The sequence below is a fragment of the Ilyonectria robusta genome (genome assembly GCF_021365365.1).
Source record: "Ilyonectria robusta strain PMI_751 chromosome Unknown BGZ61scaffold_4, whole genome shotgun sequence".
Taxonomy (NCBI): Eukaryota; Fungi; Ascomycota; class Sordariomycetes; order Hypocreales; family Nectriaceae; genus Ilyonectria; species Ilyonectria robusta.
Window position 1 is genome coordinate 2,050,756 of NW_025764438.1, and position 24,551 is coordinate 2,075,306.

Sequence of the window (24,551 nt, forward strand, 5' to 3'; positions counted from 1 at the left end):
TACTCGTATTAATAAATCTCAGCGAGAGAGGGCTTGCTCCAGAGACCACATTCACCGGAGGGCCAGCATGCTGACACTCCGCAAGCTAACTGATAACCCAGCGCATCATGCGCGACCTCAGCCACCCCAAGCAGAGGGCCGGACCGCCCTAAGGCACCTCAACTACTAATGTGGTTGGCCTCGGGCCAGGCAGGCGAAGTCGACAGACGAGCCAAATATGAAGAGAAAGCAAGCTCAGACAGTAGTGGAAACGGACATAAGTAGAGAGTATAGCCTTTTCCTAGGCGAGATTTTCCTTATAATAGCAGACGAGAGATATATCACAGACTGAGATTTAAGTAGGATAAATAGAGCGAGTTTCAATCAATATATATCAGAGGGGCATCATCCCTAGATTTATGTGTCTATGAAGAGAGGAGGCATAAATAGAGTGTGGGGTTAATCTTGGCTTGATGGAACTTGCGGCTTAGAGGAGGGAGGTTTGATCTTGCTGGGTAAAGCTGAGGGCAATTCAACTTCGGCTAGACCTACATAGTTCCTGCCCTAGATATTGTAGGTTCTCTAGATAATTAGTACTGGTTAAAAGAGGGTAGGATTATATAATAACATCTCTAGAGTAAAAAGACTTTAAACGAATCCAAACGAAGCCGCCTAACCTCAACATATATCTAGAGGCGTGACTAGGAGCTTTCATGGATGCCTTGCTGGTACCGGGAAACCCTCAAGAATGGTCATGATATCAATGACCTCGATCACGACAGCAACGACGCAAACATGGGGCGGCCTTTACACACAGCAACTAGTAGACTGGTGCTGCAGCTGCTCTGGCATCTAAGATTTTTCTCCTCCGATGCCGAAAGATTCCTGACTCTGCCCAGTATATGCCCTATTATCAGTCTGTTGCATAATTTTACAAACGATTCTCAGAGGGCTTGCTAGACCCGTGACATGTATGCTATTCAAGACCTTGTAATAGTTCTCGGCACTTTGGAAATGGTGCTAGACCTTTATGTCTTCAAGTCAGGCTCTATCAACCCCCTCCCCCCCTGAGACAAGCATATCGCTTTCGATCAAATTGCGTATCTTGTGTGAAAATTCGTCCAATCGCTTGAGGGATCTGATGATATTCTCATCAGCATCAAGAACGCACCCGAGGACCTCTTCTCCGTCGCGGAAACACGTCTCATCTGCAGTGGTCCAGCAAAATTGGGGCTATCTATAGTCCAGAGTCACTTATAGCCGGACTTGCGTCTCATTTGCCTCCCATTGCCTCGTACCTGAGCAGCTGTTGAAAAATGAACGGGCGAAATTGGCCATAGTAACGTCATTCCGCAGTGGCTGAAATCAAGGCGAGCTTCTGTCTACAGGTGAAGGTAACTAGCTAGTTTTACTAGGATACAAACGGCGTCGTTAGTTCCACCCAAGACGGACATCTGCCTTATTGGCTGTCTTATGTAGTAGATTTCATTTGCTCTGCTTCACTGCGAAGGCCTATATGGCGGCAACCCTTTTCTAGGAGCTTGTAACTGAGGTAGGCGATGGCGTAGTCTAGTCTCTGAGGCGATTTTTGAGGTGGGCGCCACACGGGGTATTACAAGTGGTGCCGGGATAACTAGCGATTATGATTATCTGGATCCTTCTAAGCCTGACCGCACGGCGGGAGAAGTTTGCTTGCCCATATCATCCACGGCTCTAATAATCTTCTTCTGCAACCTCATCGCTTTCCTCGCAAAGACTACACCGAGCGTGTTGGCAGTTTTGGCAGGATGGGGTGCTGCCATATAGCCATTTGTAAGAGCAACAGTGGCAGCTCCACATACGAGTTCTTGGCTGACCTCTAGCCATAGGGCTTGGCCTAGTCGGACGTGGGGCGGGACTTCGCCTACTCAGACGTTGGATTGGACTTAGCCTAGTCAGACGTCTTTTCAGTTCCTCCCAGTTTGTTCTAAGAGACTTGACTGGCAAGAAGTCCCAATTTTCAGACTCGCCAGTGAACTGTTCAGAAAGGTCTGTCCATTCAGCCTGCTCTCGGTTTGAATCGACCATGGTGCCAGTAATATTCTCCAAGCCATCTAGGTCCCGGCTGTTGATTGTAGATCTGGATGGATTGTACTTTTCTTTGCCGCCTATCCCGGAGGAATTTGATACAATGGCATCATCTTCACGATTGTCTTCTGCGTAAGACAGTGAGAGGAAGCCTAACGATTTGAGATGGGTGGCAATGTGCTGCCATAGGATCATGAATGGCTTTTCCTTGATGCGTTGCTGGATATCATCCGGGACACAGTCGCAAAGAGGACACACAAAAGGATCTCTTTTTGCCGTCCTTCGATTTCGAATTACAAGGCCTCGGATTTTAGGTTGCGTGAAGTCACCCGCGTGGCCAGTCTTTAGATGGTTAACGAATTCCGTCTCTTCGTCAAATGCCAGTGGCTTGGTGTTGTGGCCAGGGTGGCTATAGTCACAGTACCACCTCTTTGTGTGGATATTCTCTGACCATTGCAAAGAGTGTCGGGTCTGCATATGATCCATCCAAGTCCCCTCGCTTTTAAAGAACTGAGGGGGGTCGATGCAATCCTCGGAAATGCAGACGTAGGGTTCGAGATCTTGGTCAACATGGATCCTGAATGCGTGTCAGATGCATCTGCGTAGCAATGAATGGCAACACAAACCTCCAGGCGCTTGGAGTCAAGGACTTCGGGTTCAGGGGTGCATCACAAAGAATGCAGGATTGGTAACTCGCCCCCTCCTTTTGTTCCGGTTGCGGTGGGTAGTCGTATTCATTGCTCTGGATAACCGAACCTCTACTGATGATCGAGCTCGAAGGGTTCCTTCTTTCTTGAAGGACCCGGTGCCTCATGGAAGGAGAAAGTGACGATGCGAGGGTCTCTGGCTGTTTCATAGCTTTCAGCGTCCGAGGGCGCCCGCCCATTGTTGGCACCAACACCTCGTCCTTGTACCCTCCTTCGAGGTTTGTCGGTTCCTCTGTAGCATCCTCATCATGCCGAAAGGAAGCAAGGTTCCTATTGTGCTTCTTCAAGTATAATAATGATCTTCCTCGTATGTTGATAGAAGCGCCAAGCTGATTGCAAAGACTCTTCCTCGCGTTTGGATACCTCCTATTTACAAGCAAGCTGGTCAACCGCTCGGCTTGCTCATCGGCAGGCTCTTGGGCCAATCTGTATTTCCGACACGTCGGGCGTCGTAAATTTATTGCCAGGATGAATAATCGGTCCATTGCGGCTCTGATGGCTGGTATTCCGGGACGGATCTCGGAGTCATCTTCGCCGGCATCGTCAATGTTTACTACAGATATGTTAGCGCATTATTAGGAGAAATAAAAGGATTAGTTACCCCATCTGAGGTTGTCCTCGACCATATACAATAAATCAAGTACCATGTCTTTGATGTCCTCGTGGGGAGCTAGTCGGGCATCGAGAGAGGCCCGAGGCACTGCGAAGGCACCGACATAAGCTACCCATTGGTTGAATTGTCCACCTAAGTCTTCAATCGCCACATAACCTTCCGCTGAGCTTTCTGTCCCCTTAATAATATGTTCGAAATGGTCTGAGCAGAGCTGTGCGGCGTCATAGATAGGCTGGCCCGATTCGAGGACTGAGGTGGAGGCACGGGTGCTATCGCACGGGGGAGATTCACCCATGGCAGGATGTAGTAATTTCGGCCTCCAATACAAATTAGAGATGGTAATCGCTGGTCCCGTGTCCCGTTTAGTCTCGGGGGGAGGGATTACGGCGTTGAGATGCGAGAATGTAGGGCTTCTGAATGCTCGTAGAGACGCGGTTCGAGGCCGAACTGATTTGTAGCGGTGGGGCGCGGCCTGGGCATTGAATGTGTTAAGGAGGTACATGCTGTACTACTGGTGCTGCAGCAATTCGAATATCAATGTCTATCACAGCCTCGTTAAGGCTCTGGCCTTGAGCATTCTGACATAGCAGCCTGATATGGGCCCGACTTGTACTCTACCCCGCTCAGCTCACGAACGAACCATCTGCATTCCTCTGTACCATGACGCATGCTCCTAAGATCTTGCCGCAATTATCTCTATCAAAATGCGTCGAGTCGTGGAATCTGCGGAGTTGTTTTTGGCCGTTGTACCGGTTTTCGTTGATGCTCTCCCGTTGAGGCCAAAGCGCGAACCCAGGGCTACAGATCAACGCCAGCCACAACCTGAGGACTGGAGCCGAGCCGAGCGAGCCAACGCAATTGTATTCTTGCGGTTTGAGATTCAACAGTTGCCCGAAGTCTTGCCAAAAGATTATGCTACATATGATTTGTCAGATGAAATATCCCAAGTAGCGAGCGACGCGCTGGACGACATTCTTTTCTTTTTGGATGGGCTGGTCAATGACGCCATCATCGAACAAAACAACGATGTTTCTGTAAGTAAACTACGATGGAAAGCCTCTTGACTTTCGTCAACCTGCAAAGTGCTTCCCATGTTTGCCATCACCCCTTGTTCACATCTGATAGAGCAATACTGAGTTGACAACCATCCAGCCTGAGAGTTGCCAAAGGTTTTCCAACCTTGAGGCATTAAAATACGTCCTCTGTTCTCACAAACAAACCACTATTAGCGACACCCCGAGTCACTTTCCTGGCGATATACTAAAGTGGATTCAATACCCGACAGCAGGTGCTATGAGCATGCAATATCGCAGAATAGCCAACCCAGTAAAACAATTCCGAGAAATCATGAGACCGATATTTGAGGCTCACATAGTTAACGCCGAACCTGAGTTGGCCCAACCCAAAGCAACGCAGATCTATTATCCTTCTTTCCAATCTCAGCACAATCCTGAAGACAATAGCCGAAAGGCCGTCGCGGACATACAGCAGGCTCAACGACTTTGTGAATCAACTGTAAGCATTACCAAAGTATTCACCACCACACTTCAACAATGTCAGCCACCTCACTCCGCTCATATTCACTTGTCTGGATTCAGAAAACCCGAGATCGACATGGTTGTCTCGGTTTGTGGTGGAATCAAGTCCAAGAAATGGCACACTGTCCACTGGTCTATTCCAAGCGGTCGGAATCCGCGACAGCCTTGCACAAATACCTTTTGTTCTGAGCTCAAAGAATCACGTCGGCGTATGGCTCCTCTACAGTTACAGCTGCAGCATGACGGCTCTTGGAACAAGGGTGCTCCAAGCGCTAGAATTCAAGACTCCGTCTCAGCACCCACGGAATCTTTACAAGAATGGCTTACGCGGATGGAGGGAGAAGCAAGCCCGACAGAATCTTCAAAGTTGAAGAAAAAGGACATACTGCACCTCGCATTAATGATTGCGAGATCTCTTTTCTATCTTCTCGGCAGTCCGCTTCTCCAAGATCCACTGGAGACCGAAACTATTTGCGTCGCAAAGACCGAGTGCGGCTCATACGCTCAGAATTTGTGGACAAAAGCCTACACGACTGCACAATTGGCGGGCTACCTCGACAAGGAGGATCCTAACCAATCTGGAAGAGCGACGCTGTCCATCCTACATCTCGGAAGACTGCTTCTCACGCTTTTCTTCCGCAGGCAGATCACAGTCGAGGCAGAGGATGGTGAAGTCAATGAAGACAATGACGAAACCGAATCCTTGTTCTTTGCACTCAATCGCGAACACATTCATTTAAAGGAATCATCGTTTGTCGACCCTTCGTGCCTAATCATCATCCGCAACTGTCTTGACATCTGCTGGGAAGTCGATACGATTGACGCGCCTTTTCGCACCAAATTCTACTGGTCCATTGTCGAACCTCTCATACAATCATTTAGAAGTTACGACTTTTCAGGTGAGCGGACGGTGGAGATTGTCGAGAGTGCCAATCATTCACGCGGAGTTCCAGGCAACTGCGATTTGGACCAACAACAAGCACTAAAGATGGATGTACAGTTGGAGAAAAATGTTACTGTGATGAAACAAGGTACAATGCTCCAATCATGGGGGCAATTCGTTGATGCAAAGGTGCTTGCATCTACAGGAACAGTACGTGGCTCCGCCAATCTGCATAAGCGAATGTTAACTTTGCGAACAAACAGATACGTGATAGCGAATCGTGGCTAAATTGCTTTGACTTTGTTAATTTATCGCTTAGAGCTTCTCTCGCGAAAGGAACAAGAGCTTTACGGGTTGCTGTTCTCGACACGGGTTGCGATGTGGAGCACACGTTCTTTTCTGGACCTGGAGATGGCCAGGCCGATCGCTTGGACGGGCACTGGTTCGACTGCCTGGGTGAATCAAATGAGCCCATTGACGAGGATTTGGGCAGACATGGTACCGCCATGGTTGCATTGCTGCTGAGACTGCTTCCACACGCGGAAATATATGTGGTCCGCGTCGCCAGGGGGATGAAGAGCGACGCGGAGAGTGGCGTGGAGGGACTTTCTACTCTCAAGGAGAGTACTTCAAAGGTAATTGTATCCAGTATCATATATGTACACTCCGCTTATACGCATAGCAGGCCATCCGCCACGCCGTTGATGAGTGGGACATCGATATCGTGTCAATGTCATTTGGCTTCTCTGAAGAAATAGCATCCATACGAAATGCCATCTTAGACGCGGAGACCGCCAAAGATGGCAAGATACTGTTCTTCGCTGCAGCTAACAACGCTGGCCAGAACGAGCTCGAATTGTTTCCAGCATTCTTTGAATCTGTCATATCGGTCCGCGGTACTGACTTCAATGGGAGTTTCGACCCACAATACGATCCCCCATCATGGCCACACAAAGACGGCACATGTTATGGGACACTCGGAAAAGACGTCGCTTGCGGTTGGACGGCTGGCTCCCTGAGGAAGTCGGGATGCTCTGTAGCGACACCGATCATGGCTGCGATTGCGGCAACCGTGATCTGGTTCGTGGCGCGCAATGACAGCATATTCCCCCAAGAGGCCACAGACGCAATCAAAACCCGGAGAGGAATTCTTTCAGTCTTCAATGTGATGACTATGAGAAGCAATAGGTTAGACAGGCGGTACTTGGCCCCGTGGCAGTTATTTGGACGTGACGCTCAGAAAAAGCTGAGTTCGATTGCATACGCATTGGATGGACTACCTCCGCAGGAACCTGCGAAGGAACCCCGTCAGAAACCTCAACATAGCTAGACAGTCGATGTTATCACCGATGAGTCATCATTCAGCGTCGCCAACATGAAGACTGCCTTGGTTTGAGATCAAACTCTAACCTGACTTCTATTATTCTAGAGTCTAGATGCACCGTATGCAAATTTATGGCATTCGCATGTTCAGTCAGTGGAATAAGAAGGGGGGTTATAAGGACTCCGTCTATGACTTGACGTATAATTGATGACATAGTTACACCCATCTGTAAACAGCTTTGACAGGCACATGCATAGATAAGAACATTATATCTTTATTTGGCGGGGAAAGGTGGAACAGAAATTCTACATCTCAGAAGAAGGGACGAGAAAGGTCTCATGTCCGCGCGGCAACACTGATGCCCGTATTGAGTCACCTTGATAAGATGTCTGGAAGGCCTAAAAGCGCCGGACACTGACGTTTTCCTTAGGAGGGCAGCGCGGTGTACTGCAGCAAGCCTATATATTTTGAGTATTGCCGTTCGCACAGATGCATTTTACTACTCCCACACAGGTACAAAACCTCTTCCGCTGTTTCTCAGATAGCACAGTGTACCTGGTACGCGTATTGAGAGAGCATATTCTTTGATTTCAAGCCTGCTTGAAATAAATAAATACAATATACATAATATACATAATTGAAGCTTAAGGAAAAGACTATTATGCAGCAACCTTGTTGTTGAGCTACTGTTTCTGGTGTTGGATGTAGCACTTATTGTTTATCTCTACTGTTTGAGAATACTGCATGGCTTTGATCTATCTGATGATATTGAGTAGAGCTTAAAAAAACCCCAAATACACTCGATACAGATCAGGGACGACTACAGCCCGGGTCATAGATTAGCCCGAGCCAATACTACAACTGTCAGCGGCAGCAGCGCCGCAATGCAGCTTTAACCCGGATCCAAGACCATTTCGGTCAGCAACCGCTTGACCATATCCCCTATAGCAGAGCTGGTGACTCCGATTGACAAGGACATAGCGCGGAGACGGTCGCTTTTTGTTGCTATTTGAGAGGCCATTCGCAAAGCACCGAAATGTCATATTTCGTGTACTGAAGCTAGGGATCTGGAAGTTCCTTGTAGATCAGAGAGCCTCAACAGGAGGTTCCCCCGTAAGGGCTGCAGCCTACAGGAGCCCACATCCTGCTACCTTGAGCCACCGCCCTGCGTATAGCTAGCAATGTAGCATCCACAAGCAGCCTCAGTAACAAGTCGTTCAGACGCAGGATAAAATATATCGTTGGATTAATGTTCCTGTTTGATTAAGCAGGGCTGGGCTAAAGAATAAACAATCCACTACTGTCGCTAGCCCAGTCTTTAAATAGGCCACTCCTACGCAACACCGTGTAAGCCACAAAGCGTACCAGGCCTCTCAACATTGCCCAGTCCCTCACCACACAGCGACTTTTGAACAGGTTTCCCAGCCCATTGTAACGTCACACGCATTACGAAACGTCAGACAAAATACGAAAGCCACCGGCTAAGCAGCCAGTGGGAGGAAATGGGGTTTCGGGCCGTCGCAAGCCACTGGGAGGCTTGGCTACAGTAGCGGGTCACGCTTCTTTCAGCTTCGGCCTTCAGCTGACAGGCAGACACATTGCAGCTCGGCTCGTGAGAACTTTAAAGACGTCGTCTCCGGCGATCCGAAATCTCGTAAAGGGACTGGGATAAGTGCCTGGTATGTACCGCTTGCTTTGAGAAGGCGTTGTAAGTGCCATATGCTGACCGGTTGGGACTTGAGAGACGTCACCACCAAGTCGACATCACCATCACCAACACCACGAATACCACCACGACCACAATGACTTCCTCGCAAGCCTGGGTCTTCTCCGACCGCGGCCTCCCCTCGGACGTCCTCTCCCTCACCACGCGGCCAACGCCCACGCTCCCCCCTCCCGTGCCGCTCCCCAGCGACGTGCCGACGCCCGAGGAGTGGCTGCTCATCAAGACGAGCTTCGCGGGGCTCAACCCGGGGGCCATTTTCCAGATGGTGCTCGTGCCGGCCTTCATCCGCAGCGCGACCTGCGTGCCGGAGATGGACCTGTCCGGCACCGTCGCCGACGTGTGGCACCCGGACGGCGCCAGCCCGCGCTTCGCAAGGGGCGACAAGGTGGCCGCCATGCTGCCGGCCCACCACGCCATCCCCACCGGCACGGGTGCGCTGGCCGAGTACGTCCGCGTGCCGGCGCGGTACGTGGTGCGCAAGCCCGAGGGCGTCAGCTTTGGCGATGCGGCCGGGTGCTTGCTGCCGGCGTTGACGGCGTGGCAGATGGTCGAGGAGTCGGGCGTCAAGGAGGGCGACCGTGTGCTGGTTAACGCGGCGAGCGGCGGCATCGGGACTATGGTTGTGCAGATGGTGCGCAAGGTCGTTGGGGACACGGGTTATGTCGTGGGCATCTGCAGTGGAAAGAATGCGGATATGGTGAAGAGTTTGGGGGCTGATGAGGTGAGTTGATAGATCTCCCGTCATATCGTCTCGACGCGTCATGCAGAATAACTCCTGGAGTATAACTTACACACAGAAAGAAACGCCACTAACAAACCACCAGATCATCGACTACACCCAACACGACTCCCTAACCGCACACCTCACAGCCCGCTTCTCTGCATCGCCCTTCAACACCATCCTCGACACGTACGGCCTACAGGCGCTATACCTCGCGTCGCCGTCCTACCTCGTCCCCAGCGGGCACTACTCGTCCGTCGGCATCAAAGCACCAAACTTCTCCTTCCCAGACTTCCTGCGCGCCGTGGTGCAGATGAAGCTCAACGAGTGGTGGCCCGTCTCGCGGTGGCTCGGCGGCGTGGGCCGGCGCTGGTGCGGCGTGGCCATGATGAAGCCCACGCTCGAGGACCGCCAGCGCATCATCGACATGCTCGGCGCCGGCGACATTCGCCTCGTGAGGGATAGCGTGTGGCCCTTTGAGCAGGCCAAGGAGGCGTATGCTAAGCTGGCTGGGTTGCACGCCCGGGGCAAGATTCTCGTCAAGGTGGATGCTGCTGTTGGAGACGATGAGTGTTGATAGCTGTTCAATCAAAGCGGAAGACAGGGAGGACGTTTACGTGCGATGGTCATTTTGATATACTCCACTCTATGTTTGCTCCGCGATGGACTCGCAATCGTATATTTAATGATGCACCCATGTCTAGTTAATTGATACATTCCGTCCTTCACCAATCCTCCTCCGCAATACTCCGGCACAACCACAGGCCTCATCACATCAATTAGAAACCACAATTGTCATACTCTTAGTGCTCACATTTGCAAACTTCAAAAGGTCTCGGGACTGGGGCAAGCGGTGTTAAATATAATATACTTGTATTGCTATTCTCAGCGATACCCGTCTCAACTCTGCTAATCAATAATCATGTAATCCATACTCCAGAAACACCATACAATCGATCCGCCAGACTCCATCGCAAATCAAGTCCCATTCCGTGCACCACGCATGTACGAAACTCACAGGGCTGATCCCAGAGGACCCAATCATCTTCTCGCGCGCCCATTAAAGGAGAAGTGGCAGAACCCATTATCATAAGCACCCTTGCTCTCATAATCATCTACCCATCAGTCCCTCTCAAAGGGCACGGCCGTATTCTTCAAAAGGGTCCTCGCGCTCCTCTGCCGTTGCCGTGAAGTGCGGTCTATAGTCGTCATGACTCGCTCGACCGTGCTTCCTGGAGGGATCCTGGAAGCTCGCCCTCGGGCTCCTAGCCTGGCTCTGAGTTGGTTGCGGGACATTAAGATCCTGGCGTCCCCTTTCTTCGTTGGTATCGGCTGCACCGTCACCGCCACCCACCGCTTGGCCATCTTCAAGCTCAGTCTGGTGGTCCTGAAAGAGCTTCTCGACTTCGTGGTCCTTTTCGAGCCGTTGCATCAAATCCTGGTCCGTAGGCCAGTAGACGCGTCGAACCGCCTGCACCGCCAGTTCCACCACAATTAGCGCGGTCAGCTCCAGTAGAACCGCAGTCCACCATTGCAGCGTATGACCAAAGTTATTGATAAATGCATCTCGGACAATGTAGACGCCGACCTTTCTCGTGTAGAGGCCTGATAGCGCCAGCATCCAGAGAAACCATCCAGCCACCGAGACAAAGAAGCCAGCAAAGGTGATGATAGTCTTGCTGTGCAGCTCGAGAATTCTAGTTTTCAAGTTAGTCACTACGCCGGGGAATCATGGATGGATAACGAGAACTCACAAGAGCTTAATGTTGATGAACAGCACAGCGACGGTAAAGGAAACCATACCCATGGCGAAGAGGCTCGTGTCGTCGGGGGAGCCAGAACCATAGTACACCTCTTGCGTGAAGTACCAGATGATAAAACTGCCAGCCACACCCATGATCAACCACCCGAGGTACTGGATGTAACTGAATCCAAGACCTCTCTGTCCAAAAGTGTACAGCTCGGGTACTGCCAGCAAGGTTGCCGCAGAGAGATCTCTCTCAAAGATACCCAATAGGATGACTGGCAAGGAAGTGAAGGCGCTGTTGAATACGGTCAAACTCCAAGACTCGTACAACGACGTCCCAGAGTAGCCGTTTAGTCTCTGGAAATGCGCCTGGACCAAGAAAAAGAGAATCTCCTTCCAAAACGTCGCCAGCACGTACTTCCCCGTCCTCAGATAGTTCCAGCGACCGTGGACAAACAACAGTCTCTGCAAGAAGCGAAACTGGGCGATTGAGTAATCTGATATTCGGGATGCCTGGAGTCCCTCACGGCCGGAAATGCCAATACCGACATGTGAAGACTGAATCATGCCAATGTCGTTGGCGCCATCTCCAATCGCCAATGTCATACTCTTGGGGACTCGCTTGCGAATAGACTCCACAAGGTTGGCCTTTTGCGATGGAGAGGCGCGACAACAAATGACGGAGTCGACACGGATAGCGAGGTCGTAGAACAAAGTATAAAGACCCTCGTCCGCATCAATGGCCGCAAGGGTCTGACCATCGACGACAACAACTGAGTGAGGAATCATGCCGCGGCAAACATCATTCAGTGTCACGGTGAGGGTATCTCGCAGATTCCCAAGCGTCGCGTCCAGAATGTACAGCTCTGAGAAGGGCTTGCACACACGGGCAGAGTGTCCGATATTGATGGCCGTCTCGCGCTTGTCACCCGTGAGCATCCAGACTTTGATGTTCGCCCGGCGCAGCTTGTCAATAGTGTCTGGGACACCTTCTTGAAGCTTATCTTCGATGGCTGTGGCTCCAGCAAGCTCAAGGCCCTGCTCAATCAACTCGCCAGCTTCCTCAATGCGTTGCTGGCGCTCGACCAAACTCGTTTCTGCCTCTCGGTAAAGTTCCTTCCACTCGGAATACGATTCCTCGTCGATGTAGCGATAGGCGTAGAGAAGAGTTCGGAGACCTTCGCTTGCGAAATCGTCGATGTGCTGGAAGCATTTTTCAAAGACAGCAGTCTCGTTTGCCGCGACAGTTTCATCGATCCTCCGGTCAATATCCTCTAATGACGGCATACGGCCAAGGCTGTGCCTCGGGCTCGCTGGGTTGAAATAATCCGCCGAGACGCGGGGAGATCGAGGAGAAGCAACAATCTGAGACTGGGTCAATGTGTAGAGGTCCGTGGATCTTCTCCCAAGGCTCAGTCTGAGGCTCTCGCGCCGATTCGACGATTCGCCCCTTTTTAGGGCGAAGCTGTTTCGTGGGCTACCGGGGTTGCTCGAGGCCTGCGCACTGATGCGGCGATTCATCTTATCCTGCTCAGACATCCTCCGCACGCTCGCCCGTCGACCAATATCTTGAGCCGCTTGTTCAGCAACCTGGCTCATTCTGAGCCGGGACATGATGACGTTGTCAGCACCCTTGCAAAAGACGCAAATGCGACCATCGGGCATCCGGATGATGATTGTCATTCTCTTTCTCTTACTGCTGAATTCAATCACATCCAAGACCTCGTATGTTTCCGTGTGTAGGCTACCATCCTCGTCCACAGTCTGGAGCTTGATGGATTGAGCGGGCCGGTCGATCAGCAAAATGCCCAAGTCTCGGGCAGCCTCCACGAGGGCCAGCTCATCAGGCGATGCTGCTTGGAATTCGAGGTCACCATTATCCTTCACCTCTGGGAGACAAGTATGGCAGAGCGCAATGCAAAGCAAGAAATGCTTAGCTTTGCGAGAGAAGGTTGTGTTGGGTTTCCTGCGGATGTAGTCGAGTAAATCCTCCGTCTTCATCTCCGACTCCTCATCAGGGCGAACGGAAGACCTCCACCGAGACAAAGATCTGGAGGATGTCCGGGAGGGGCCCGGTCGCTTCTGGAAGCCCTCTCCCGGGACCGATTCGTCATCGTAATCGCCATTTGGCTTGGTTGCCACCGTGGATCGTTTTTGGGCCTTTTCCTTAGCTTTGCCCTTCTTGGGTTTCTCCATCTCCTCAATTCGCTTCAACTTAGCATGCTCGTCTTTTTGGAGGTCCATGTCATGAAGACATGCCACACCTGCGACGGAGAGCTTACGGAAACGCATTATGTTTTCCGTCAGAGTTCCTGTCTTGTCTGAGAAGACGTAATTGACTTGACCCAAGTTCTCCAGAATGGTGGTCGTGTTTGCCACCATTGGAGTGTCCGTAATTGGATCGTACATCTCAGGGTCCTGCAGCAACAGGAGTTGTCCAAGTTTGATGATCTCGAGACTGATGTAAAGCGAAAGAGGGATGAGTGTGTTAAACATGATCAGGTACCCAAAGAAGATATTCTTGAAGGGAACAGTGCCATTGTAAATCCCACGCCGAACGATGTAGAAGGACTTGTCCTCAGTGGACTTCTTCCAGATATAATACCCGATGGTCAACCCCATGGCGAGCATCAGCACAATGACAATCTGCGCTAGAACCATCCTATTAATAGTAGATTGCATTGCAGGCTTCTTTGCGCGCACGTTCTTGCTGGCGTTCATGCGAATTTTGCACTCCTCGCCCGAATTGATGACGATGCCGATGGCCTCGGTGGTGTTTCGGAGGGTGGAACCGCGATATACAACATTGTTGAGGAAGAGGGGCATTGTCTCATCACCAACGGTGACCTTGCCGTCGTAGCTGTAGAGATCCAGATTGGGGTCTTCGGAGATGATGGTGGCACGGGCGGCACGCAATTTCTCAATGGTGTCGCATCGTTCAGCAAGCAAGGGGCACGCCTGCTTGCTTTTGAGATTGGTCTCGCCATCCAAAGCCATGGTTTCGATGTAGGCGATACCGTTGGGACCGGTGGCGTGCAGGAGGACGATATCAGCGGGAACGTCATCATCGCGACGTAGACGGATGATGTCGCCGACTCGAATATGTTGCCACTCCACTAACACCCAGGGACTATCCGTGATGCGAGGGCGCTGGAATTCGAGATCGTCGAGCATATGTCCTTCACCATCCTCGCTTTCCTTTTCCTTCTTAGCTTTCTTCATCATCTTCTCGGCATGCTTAATGACCTTTCCATCGACGCCATCAGCCAAGATCCATGCCTCGCTACGGTTCTCGATCCGATCAAGCCTGTAGCGCCTGTAGTCGTCCCAACCTTCCTTTGCCATGCTGAAGGCCACAAATACACCGAGGGGCGCGATCGTAGTCCAGCGACCAACGGTACTGAGGCCAGGGATCAGCTGGAGGATACCCATCACCAAGAAATAAAAGTTGCCGAGTTTACTAAACTGGAATATGAGCTGTTTTGGCACGAAATCGTAAACGGTGTAGCGATTGGATCGGATAAAGTTGCTGAGGTAGGGAGCGTTACGGCGTTCGTCGATGAGGCGGGACCCATTGAGCAGGATATGGCGACCATCGGCGGAAGGAGGAAGTTTTCTGTGCCGGAGAACGAACTCGTAAACCAGCTTTTCGTATATTTGTTCAAGGCGCTGCGTCCATGTGGTCTTGATATTGGCAGCCTTCTTCTCGAGTTTCCGAGCCTTCCGCTCGCGCAGGTATGCCCTGACATCGTCGCGGATGGAGAAGTCCTTCTCCATCTTGGTGTGAGTGAGCGTGGCCTTTTCGGAAGAGTATTTGTCACCACTCGCCACGGAATCCGGAGGCGGGAGGGCGGTTCGGGAGGGGATAGAATGTAGTTCGTATGGGCGGGCAGAGGAGTCGTCGGGTCGCTGAGAAGCGGACCTTGGGTGGGAATCGGCAGCGGAAGGCAGAGGAGGGTGGTTATTTCCGGTTTCGCCGTGGGTGCGACGCGGAGTTCGGGGCCGAGAGAAGGAGTTGTCAGGCCGGGCGGGAGGGAACAGGTCGTCGACGGCGTCTTGGAAGTCGCGCGAGGTCGAGTCGTCGAGGTCGTTGGTGCCGTCGGCGCTGCGGCCGCGAGAAGAAGACAATCGCCGCCCAGGGTTGTTGCTTCGGCTACGGGCCATGTTACGGCCACCGATTCAGCATTGGGAAGGAGGACGCAGTTGGGTGCAGGCGGACGAGGTCGTCGCGACTGTGGAGGAGAAGAAGAGAAATCGAGCTGGGCGTGGGGTGTGCCGCCGCGTGCTGACAAGCTCGAGGGCGGCGCGGTGGGTCCGAGTGACTTAGATGAATCCGGGGGGAGGATGGCGGGTGGTTAGCACAGCGCAAGTACCTGGATACAATATACAGTGGACGAATAGTGATTCAGTGTGGAATGAGCTACGGGGGCAGAGGCGCGCCGGCAGCGTGGTGTAAGGCGACTCTCAAGAGGCGAAGATGAGGTACAGCTGGAGATGAAGGGCAGGGCCAAGAATCCATGGAGCGATTGCCAATCCGTCGGCGCGCGCTAGCAACACCTTAATTATTATCCACGCAGGCTCGGGTTCGGGTTTGCAGGGGCTGGGTACCCAGCGACAGCGTCATGGGTTGGGTACCTTAGATGGGAATGGGCGCAACTCGGCATCAAAGAAGAGTCCGACATCCGGACATGCCTGGATGGCTTCGCCTTCTCGCCTTCTCCAGCGCACAAAAAGCAAGAGCCTTGGATTCGGTCTCGCTTTTGCTGCAAGCTCAATCTAGACACCAACCCTTCCTTGCCGCCGTCGTCGTCATCGTCATCATTCACTCATCCCCATCGCCCGCTCCGCCTTTCCTCCTCCTCGGGGCCCGCGGCGGGACGGACGGCTCAGAACGACTGGGGGGCGCCCGCTGGCGTCAGTCGCGAATTGGGGCGCAGCACCGCGCTGGCGCTGGGAAAGGGAACTGAGCGACACCTGCGCCGACGGTGAAAGGCCAGTGTTCGGTAGTGCATGGGTGCTGTGGCACCGTCAGACAGGGCGCATCATGCCTGCTCACTGTCATTGGCGGGTGCCGGGATTCGCGAGTCGTCTTTCGACTATTGGACTTGCGATACAGGGCTCCATTTATTAACTACACGAGCATCATCAACCTTCAGCCTGTCTCTCTCAGTCTCTCTCTCCCGTCCACTATGAAGCTCAAAATGATTCTACAGATTATCATGACCACCTCCCTCCTTCTGACTCGCTCTCTCGAATCTTCTCTTTTCGCCAAGACTTCATCTGTCTGACCCTCCTCTCTACCTGAGGTATCTAAACCAACACACTCCCTATCGTGCCAACACGTGCATCCATCACACCCAGTCATTCACCCTCCACCATCACGGCCCGTAGCCCCTGCGCCTCAAAATCCACGCATGCAACCTTCAACCCGTCACCCGCCAGTCACCATCGCCAATCCGCCGCTTCCGCCCGGCTGTTCCACCTCACCTTCTCTGCTCTACACCGTAAACTTTATCCTTAGACTGCGTTGGCATCCAGGTTGTTGTTCGCCGATGTTAGGATAGGGTGATTTGTTTTTCCCTTCAACGCGGGCCAATCCAGGCGCCCGACTTGTTTATCTTGTGTGACAGGGTCTAAATGCGCCACGGCTTGCTTACTCGGCGCCTCGAAATCGATCCATTGTCTCTTGTTTCTCGGGTTTGAAACCTGCGTCGCCTGCATCTCGCCGGCCGCATTCTGTGTCACAACTCCAAGAGCCGTAGATCTCAATTGGACCATTGGTCCGGCCCAGACTTGCCCAGGCACAGCCCCGTCTCAGCATTCATCCACGCGTTTTGTCTCTTTCCGGTAGTCACCGTGCTCGCCGTCGCTAGTCGCTGCTTATTAACCATGTAACAATGCCATTCAGATGTGCCTTGTCCTCAATCTCACCAAACGCAATTAAAGCTGAACCGCCGTCCTCGCGTCGCTCAGCCAGCCTTCATGCCTGTCACAAGTGTCACGGGCAGTCTCAAAACAGAATCGACGAGCCCTATGACATCGAATAACTGCGCCTTGTAGTGCACTGGGGCACAGTACGCCTGTTGTCGTCGTACACCAGCTGCAAACTGCACTCTCATGTCTCATATACTTCGATAATACACATGGTGAACACTGTAGAGCATTGTACAAAGACAAGAAGGGACTTCAACCTCTCTTCACCGATGACAAGTTCCACATCATCAGCATATTGAACATAGCCAACTGCACAACGTCATCGGGGCTTGTCTGTCCCAGCCGCTGGGCTGTGCAGTCTACAATATGTACACGAGGAGACTAAACGATCCGAACAGTCCGGCCAAAAACCATGAAGCCCTATCCCTGCCAGGAACTTCCAAGAGAAGACCATTGCTGAAGGGGCACAGTCCAAGGGTCTAGGTGTCGCAAGCGGTTTCTCAATGGTGCTACCACTCTCGTATGCCAAGTGGAAAATTCACCACTGTGGAAACAACGAGGACAAGAATCCAGGAGATTGGGGGATACAGAATCTCCCGTTGGGCCTTATTCGGCTCATTTGTGGTACTCGCTCCAAGATGAGCCGTCAATACCCACAACCACACATCCTCTCGTAGGTCGATATATCATGGGCACGGAAATCTGGGATTCTACGTGCCTTGGAGGTCAGACACAACCATGCCTGAAAAACACTACCAGTGTCATATTTCTGAGAATAAGATTCGCCGGCTCGAAATGCGTCCCCTTCACAACGTCTACATGCTCTTTGATGCCGTATACCAAAGTGTCGAGGCAGTCTCGACTAGCCCTAGGACCACCATGAAACGAAAACGAGCCATGGCGAAGGCGATGGCCAAAAGAAGAGAGAGACGCATACTAAACCTCGTTAGAAACACGATGTATTAGTGATATTCCACCATTCGGAGACTGACTTAGTGTTAAACCTTCGACGGAGGCGGCCCAGCAGCTCACTTCCCATTCTCGCATTGCCATACCCGCGGCTTTGGGTTGGAGCAGCGATTAGTGCTAGTGACACGAAGCACACGACTCCTTTACCAACCCGATCGCCCAGAGAAGGAATTCATTTTGACAGCCAAGAAAATTCTCGTAATCCTAAGTGGAATCCCAGTCACAGTTTATAATCCAAGATGCTGTAATTTTAGAATTCATGGAAGATTCATTTTGTCAAGGCTTATTGAAAATACTACAGACATATTCTGACAACACGCACACACTAAGACTCCTTTAATCTATCTACCTTCAATTTTTTCTTTATTTCTTGAAACTGCTCAGTATGTTGATCGAAAAGACTTTATCGATTGATGTCTCCAAGTAAACAACTCATCAACAACACTCTTATCCGTCCATCGCTAGCATTATTAACATATTAACAAGTCTAGGGACTAACCTTCATATTTGGGACCAGCAGTTACAATCAACCCATTTGTGAAGGTCATTGAAATTAACAAGAGATTTTTGTACTATTGTATTTTCTGAGCAGACGGGTCCATAGTTACAACAAAAGTAGCTACATATTTTCCATATCCATTAGCGATGGATCTCGTAGCACAAGCTCGAGACGAATCCCATCTCCCTTGCCAGCAAAAACTTGTTGCTAGAAGCCGTTGGTTGGATAGTCATCCCGATGGTTCAACTGAAAGCTCCTTCACAGCAGGGTCGCCGACTCCAAAGAACCCCAAGATATCGCCCAAATAAAAAAATTGTGCCCCATTAAACAACCCAAGGACCCTGAGCCAAGCCTCCTGGGCTTTCTTTCCCGATTCCAGGCATAACACACAGAACAAAGTGATAACAAAATTAAAACACATAGTCCCCGGTTTTTTTAACAATGTGTGCGTATACATTAAGCTCCCTGCGAGGCGTGCGGTGGTCGTGCACCCACGAGGGCAGATGAAGGGCCAAGCGGCAAGACAAAAATGACTGCTCGATCCAAAAGAAAGAACCAATGACCACCCAAGAGAGTAAAGCATATTCGCGGCAAAAGATTCAACTCGAAATATTTGGACGCGGCAACTGATAAAATATACGATCGCTGTGCTGTACCCGACAAACATGACCGATATCGAAGAAATATATCGTCATGCAGATTCATCATGGCCGTAGAAAAAGGGAGGAGAATCGAACTGAATTCAACCTTCCTTCAGTATCAGCAGGTGGAGATAGGAGGAAATCGTCGATCAAAGAAAAGTCCGCCAAAAGGGTGAGGAAAAAAGAGAGAAAAGGTGAAAGGGTTCCCAGTGGTATATAAGTTGCCGTCAAACGCCCCGTTATGATGTCTCCGACAAATAAGAAACACTCCAGTCTAGCCATGCTTCATGTACACTCGCTCCTTGTAACGGAGGGCCGTCGCCCTTCCATATGCCTACCCTTACTGATGAAGGGGCATCGTTTCAGGAGATAGGCTCGAAGGGTCGACAGTATCAAACTGAACTAGCTGGTCCATGTCGAGGTCCGCCTGCTGGTGGTGGACATAGCCAGGGGAGGCAGTATGCATGGGGAGGTTGATGGTGTGCTTGGAGTACATCTCGTTGAGGCTCGTGCCGTCCTCGGAAACCGCGCAGGACCCGTCGTTGACAGGGTACATGTCGGCCGAGCCAGGTCGTCCCATCATCGACATAGGAGGAGACTGCTCAACAATGGACGGCTCCCCGGGGCTGTTGAATGGCAGAGGTGAAACTGAGTTCGGGATGCCAGTGTCCGGGTTAACCATGGGTGACAGATATCCATTGCCGTATGGTGTGTTGTAGCTTGAAGGAGGCATCGCAGCGGCTTCAGGGGCGTGAGGGAAGAAGCCAGGGCTCTGTGGGAACTCTGCGGGAGATGCAGTCGTAGCAGACATGGGATATTGTCGCATATCCAGGCCAAAGCCAGCCTGGGTGTCGATGCGCAGGCTCGGGCCCATGCCGCCGGGAGGCTGAGGGATGGGCGCAAAGATATTGGGGTTATGCTGCGGGGGGCCCATCTCGCCAGGAGGTTGGATGTAGAATGAGGGCATTGGCTGGTTCTGGAACATGGCGAAGTCGACAGGTCCGGGGACGGATCGACTACGCTGTCGCTTGTGTCCATGGGCAGGGCGCATGGCCGAGTGCATCTGGTTCATTCCCCACTGCTGCTCCTGGAACATACCCATTTGAGGCTGGAAGGTAGGCTGGGAAGAAGGTCGGGCAGTGGGCGAGACGGGAGCCGAGACGGACAAAACGTGAGGGTCGGCAAAGGCGTGATGGGTGTTGTGGCGGTTCATGAAGGACTCGAGCGAGACCAGCTTGGCAAGCTGGCCGCTGAGAACCTTGGGGTTGCCGCCTAGGTGGTGGACCAGGCACTGCGTGGCCTGGAGATCTTCGGTGAAGTCGCCACACTGGAAGAAACCATTGGTGGTGGGCGACGAGTCCATGAAGAAGTTCGGGGGTCGGTTCAGCTCGATGACAATGCCACCGTGCTTACTAGGGTCGCCCTCGTTATTCTCAAGAAAGATGTTCTTGATATGGGAAAACGGGTACTCGATTTTGTATCCAGCCTGCTCATTGTTGATGTAGTAGGTCATGGTGCACTTATCGGGAGAGTAGAAGATGATGAGATCCATCGTGTTCTGTCCCACGCGAGTCCACTTTCCGATGCTCAGGGCCCGGCAAGTAAGATGGTGAATCACTAGCAACACGGTTAGTCCTCTACATTATGCACGCGTCGATGGCTTCGTCCATTGGGACTTGAAACTTACAAACTTTGCCTTGACCGCCCTGGTCGCCGCCAAGCATCATGCCGCCGTGGCCAAAGGGTACGAGTCCGGTACGGCCGAGATAGCTTCCACCAAGGCCCTTGCCGGACTCCATGGCCTGCATGGCGAGGTAGGCTCGCATCGATTCGGGGATGGAGTCAATATCCTCACCCGTCTCCAGGCTCTTCTTCGCCAACAACTTAATCTTGGCGCGCCTGCGATACACTGTCAGCTTACTGGCGCGTCACCTACTCAATGGGAGCCATGGTTTCGTACCTGTTCTGGAACCAGATCTGAACAGACCTCTCAGTCATGTTGATCTCCTCGGCTATCCTCTCGCGAACAGTGGCGGTCGGGGTTGGGTTCTTGTTGAACTCCAACTCCAGGGTCGTCAGTTGATCCTGGGTCGCACGCTGTCGCTTCTGGTTCTTCTGCTGCTGGGTGAGAGTGCTCTTGCGGGGAGGCCGCCTTGAAGCAGACTGTCCATTTGAGGTGCTGGCGGAAGGAGATGGGCTTTGCTTGATGGAAGGAGTTCCGCCGCATGTCGAGTTGGGAGTGGAGGCTCCTTGGGGGGCAGCTGGGCCAGTTGTGACCATGGCCATGGACTGTTCAACCTCAGTGGCCATTGCTGCAAATATGATCGCTTGCTGCTATCCGCTTTTGGTGGTAAAAATGTAAATCAAGTCGATTACTGTGTACGTCGTGGGGTGGGCGCGGCCGGTTGTTGTCGGCGTCGTTGAGTAGCGGCGGAAAGGCGCGTTTGGGGGGTTCGAGTATCGATTATCGGGGGACTCGAACAAGAGAGGGCCACGAGAGGTCCAGTGATTGACAAAAGTGGAACAAGTAACTGGTGTAGGGAATGTAGAGAATGATGAGACCCCGTAAGTAGGGAAGTAATGAGTGTCGTCCTGATCCGTAGACAGGTGGATGAGGAAAGGGTAGCGAGTTGTGCGCGGCGAGTGCCGGGTGGTCTCGGACGTGTAGAAGGTGTAGATGCGCTTGAGGCAGCGTCAAAGCCGAAGGAAAGGAATGGACCCGGAAAGAGTGACGGGCGCCGATATGGCAGTTTGAAGATGAAGTATCAAGAGAGCGACTTAAAGGAAAGAAAAAAAGAAGAGTGAGCGGGGGGAAAGAAGGGGAAGAAGCGGTCACAAGGAGGGACTGGCGATGCAAGATGGAGAAGAGAAACAGAGAGAGGGGGGGCGGCGTCAAAGGGGAGAGGGAAAAGGGAAGGGGCCCTAAGAATGGGCGGTGGGCAGCCAGTGGGCAGCGGGTGGGCAGCCAGTGGATGGACAGCGGGCAGACCAGACTTGCAGAGCGTGAGCAGCGTGGGGAGTCGCTGCAACGCCGCCCGAGTGGGCGTGTGTGGGTGTGAGCAAAAAAAGAAAGAAAAAAAGAGAGAGCGAGGAACCTCCACCCAGGTACCTTAGCCTCGCCCGCCAGGCCGTCTGGCTCAGAGACGGGTGCTGCGAGTACCGGGATGCCGTCCTGCAGGTACCTTGCCGGCTGGTACCTGCGAGGCAGACCACCTCACCACCTCACCCGCGGGACCATCCACGCCTCCACTCCCACTTGCGGGGGCCACCAGCGCCGCACGACAGCGCACCCTACGGCAGTGCAGCGTCGCGGTGCAGTGAGTCCGCCCTGAACCCCAGTGATGCAGCTCGGGGGCGGTAAGGCCTTTGTCGCCCCCCTGGCCCCGCTGCCGGCTGTTCGCCGTTGGGGGTCTTGGGCCACAAGTCGGCGCCCACGTACGCCCGGCGTGAGGCAGCTAGCAAGCTGATCACTAGCACTTGACTGGACTGGAGCGGACCTGGGCCTGGGCAAGCAAGCAGCCATCCAGAACCACCCCCGACTTCGAAAACCACCCGGTCCTCACGACATACTACGTAGTAGTACGCCCATACACGACAAGTCAGTAGATCCAATCGCCCCAGGAAGGGGGTCAGCCAGCCTCACGCTACCTTGCCAGCGTCGGGCACTTCCTTCGAGGTAGACGCCTTCACGCCCGTTCTTTGGCTACCCGCAAGTCTGCCCGGTGGGTGCCAACGGCGCGGATGGGCGGCTCCAGACGTCCAGTCCGGATTCAGAACCCAAGACCTCACAAGACTGCTGGGGCCCTGTCCCTTTTCTCCTATCCTCCCCTATCCCCTCTTCCATCCGCCCAGCTGCATTGCCCACACCCGTGGCATCCCCCAGGAGCGCAGACCCCCCGGAGCCTTTGGCCCCGTAGACCCGTAGCCGGCGCCGGCACACGGGCCAGTCAGAGACCATTGGCGGACCACTGTGCGCTGAACGAGCCACTGGCAGTAGACCAGTGAGCGGCCCCCACCACCCACACCAACTGCCTCTGGTAGGTGTCGTGCTCTATGTACGTTCCTGGCATTCAGACCCTCAACCCATCCATCCTTCCATCCCACATCTTCCATCCACCCAGCTTCCGATCCACCACTGCCGCGCCCCAGAAGGCCCTCGTAAACGCCCTAGGCTTATTCCAGACATACCTTGACCTCCGCGCCTCAGAAGGAGTGGTTCGCTCCCAGCTTGGGCGGTTAAAGCCCGCAAGACTGACGGACTGATGTCTGTCACCACCAACAGGGAGTTCAGACGTCGCGTCGTGCGAATGACCACCTAGCATCCTGGAATAGCACAAACACACCAGCCCGTGCCCTTGCTCTAGGCCCCAGCAGCCTTTGCGCTGTGTCCTGTGTCCTGTATCCTGCTTCCGCCTAGTGCCCAGTGTCTCGTGTCAATTGTCAAGCGGTGTTGCTGTCTCTGCGGATGCGCACCCTCACCTGAATCCCAAGACTGCGGAGGAAACACAGACAATACGTACAACACCACAGACATGCCCTGAGGATTTCTCGCACACTAAAACGTCTGGGTCAGCGTTCCACAAACCCCCCCCATTGTGGGCCTATTTTCCTCCCCGTGCATCAGTTGCCAGGGACTAGCCGGTACGAGGGTCACTTTGTGCCACCCGAGAAGGCACAAGGGGGCGCGGAGAAAAGGTACAGGACAAACATCGACGGCCTGAACCTCTCCCAAACTCCAAAACTCCCAGACGTCGGACCAGGATGTTTGTCATGCAAGACTTTCCTGTCTCGGCAGGGGGGCACCTTGTTGATCCCCAAGGCTCAAGCTCACGGCGAGAAGTGTCGGAACAGGGGTCTTTTCAAACCCGCGCTACTGCAAGGTACGCGCGATAGCTGAGAAGTACAGTGCGGCCAAGTCCCGCGCTGCACCGGTCCCGCAGCCCCCAAACCGGCGCGCCTCCAGGCAACTCCCCCCTATTGGCCTGCTGTAAGCCCCCCGGGCCCCGCGGGCGTACCGTGTCGCGACCGGTGATCTCACTGTATGAGGCAGCCCATCCCGATCAAGAAGCCGTGCTTTTTTCCCGGCACGCCACGCACGTACCCACGTATTCGCGACACATCAGGTTTGTCTTCCCTATCCAGCCTCAGTTGTCTTAGGGCATACATCGGATCGGATCTTGCCTCGTCCTATATTCTCGACTTG

General features: G+C 52.9%; 7 protein-coding genes across 7 annotated transcripts; 2 read left to right on the forward strand and 5 right to left on the reverse strand.

Annotated features, from left to right (window-relative positions):
• Nucleotides 1-1,594: 1,594 nt before the first annotated feature.
• On the reverse strand, nt 1,595-3,661 carry BGZ61DRAFT_515157 (uncharacterized protein; the record flags this gene model as incomplete). The annotated part of the gene is made up of 3 exons (XM_046252231.1): nt 1,595-2,623; nt 2,673-3,306; nt 3,355-3,661. 3 exons carry the CDS (start codon nt 3,659-3,661, stop codon nt 1,693-1,695), a joined length of 1,872 nt encoding a protein of 623 aa, XP_046108743.1. The 3' UTR covers nt 1,595-1,692.
• A 409-nt stretch (nt 3,662-4,070) lies between these two features.
• On the forward strand, nt 4,071-7,117 carry BGZ61DRAFT_529176 (uncharacterized protein; the record flags this gene model as incomplete). The annotated part of the gene is made up of 4 exons (XM_046253363.1): nt 4,071-4,400; nt 4,492-5,997; nt 6,051-6,422; nt 6,470-7,117. The coding sequence occupies 4 exons, from the start codon at nt 4,071-4,073 to the stop codon at nt 7,115-7,117; spliced, it is 2,856 nt and encodes a 951-aa protein (XP_046108744.1).
• A 1,244-nt stretch (nt 7,118-8,361) lies between these two features.
• BGZ61DRAFT_445582 (uncharacterized protein) lies at nt 8,362-9,073 on the reverse strand. The gene has a single exon (XM_046245102.1). The coding sequence runs from the start codon at nt 9,054-9,056 to the stop codon at nt 8,859-8,861; it is 198 nt and encodes a 65-aa protein (XP_046108745.1). The 5' UTR covers nt 9,057-9,073; the 3' UTR covers nt 8,362-8,858.
• A 149-nt stretch (nt 9,074-9,222) lies between these two features.
• Nucleotides 9,223-10,251, forward strand: BGZ61DRAFT_445583 (uncharacterized protein). Its single transcript, XM_046245103.1, has 2 exons — nt 9,223-9,558; nt 9,662-10,251. Exons 1-2 carry the CDS (start codon nt 9,232-9,234, stop codon nt 10,133-10,135), a joined length of 801 nt encoding a protein of 266 aa, XP_046108746.1. The 5' UTR covers nt 9,223-9,231; the 3' UTR covers nt 10,136-10,251.
• Nucleotides 10,252-10,414: 163 nt separating this feature from the next.
• On the reverse strand, nt 10,415-15,528 carry BGZ61DRAFT_414395 (uncharacterized protein). Its single transcript, XM_046243323.1, has 2 exons — nt 11,313-15,528; nt 10,415-11,255 (listed from the first exon to the last, which is right to left on the reverse strand). Exons 1-2 carry the CDS (start codon nt 15,467-15,469, stop codon nt 10,691-10,693), a joined length of 4,722 nt encoding a protein of 1,573 aa, XP_046108747.1. The 5' UTR covers nt 15,470-15,528; the 3' UTR covers nt 10,415-10,690.
• A 3,285-nt stretch (nt 15,529-18,813) lies between these two features.
• BGZ61DRAFT_168446 (uncharacterized protein) lies at nt 18,814-19,531 on the reverse strand. Its single transcript, XM_046237555.1, has one exon. The coding sequence runs from the start codon at nt 19,372-19,374 to the stop codon at nt 18,937-18,939; it is 438 nt and encodes a 145-aa protein (XP_046108748.1). The 5' UTR covers nt 19,375-19,531; the 3' UTR covers nt 18,814-18,936.
• On the reverse strand, nt 19,532-21,793 carry BGZ61DRAFT_168445 (uncharacterized protein). The gene is made up of 3 exons (XM_046237554.1): nt 21,309-21,793; nt 21,036-21,247; nt 19,532-20,965 (listed from the first exon to the last, which is right to left on the reverse strand). The coding sequence occupies exons 1-3, from the start codon at nt 21,656-21,658 to the stop codon at nt 19,689-19,691; spliced, it is 1,839 nt and encodes a 612-aa protein (XP_046108749.1). The 5' UTR covers nt 21,659-21,793; the 3' UTR covers nt 19,532-19,688.
• Between the last annotated feature and the right edge of the window lie 2,758 nt (nt 21,794-24,551).

What these genes read in the sequence shown, in the direction of transcription:
- BGZ61DRAFT_445583 (XM_046245103.1), top strand. Translation starts at nt 9,232, where the DNA reads ATGCTGCCGGCCCACCACGCCATCCCCACCGGCACGGGTGCGCTGGCC. An exon ending in AGAGTTTGGGGGCTGATGAG is followed by an intron (nt 9,559 to 9,661) that starts GTGAGTTGATAG and finishes ACAAACCACCAG; the next exon opens with ATCATCGACTACACCCAACA.
- BGZ61DRAFT_168446 (XM_046237555.1), bottom strand. Translation starts at nt 19,374, where the DNA reads ATGTTTGTCGGGTACAGCACAGCGATCGTATATTTTATCAGTTGCCGC.
- BGZ61DRAFT_445582 (XM_046245102.1), bottom strand. Translation starts at nt 9,056, where the DNA reads ATGAGCAGCCACTCCTCGGGCGTCGGCACGTCGCTGGGGAGCGGCACG.
- BGZ61DRAFT_414395 (XM_046243323.1), bottom strand. Translation starts at nt 15,469, where the DNA reads ATGGCCCGTAGCCGAAGCAACAACCCTGGGCGGCGATTGTCTTCTTCT. An exon ending in TTCATCAACATTAAGCTCTT is followed by an intron (nt 11,256 to 11,312) that starts GTGAGTTCTCGT and finishes CTTGAAAACTAG; the next exon opens with AATTCTCGAGCTGCACAGCA.
- BGZ61DRAFT_168445 (XM_046237554.1), bottom strand. Translation starts at nt 21,658, where the DNA reads ATGGCCACTGAGGTTGAACAGTCCATGGCCATGGTCACAACTGGCCCA. An exon ending in CAGATCTGGTTCCAGAACAG is followed by an intron (nt 21,248 to 21,308) that starts GTACGAAACCAT and finishes AGTGTATCGCAG; the next exon opens with GCGCGCCAAGATTAAGTTGT. An exon ending in GGGCGGTCAAGGCAAAGTTT is followed by an intron (nt 20,966 to 21,035) that starts GTAAGTTTCAAG and finishes CCGTGTTGCTAG; the next exon opens with TGATTCACCATCTTACTTGC.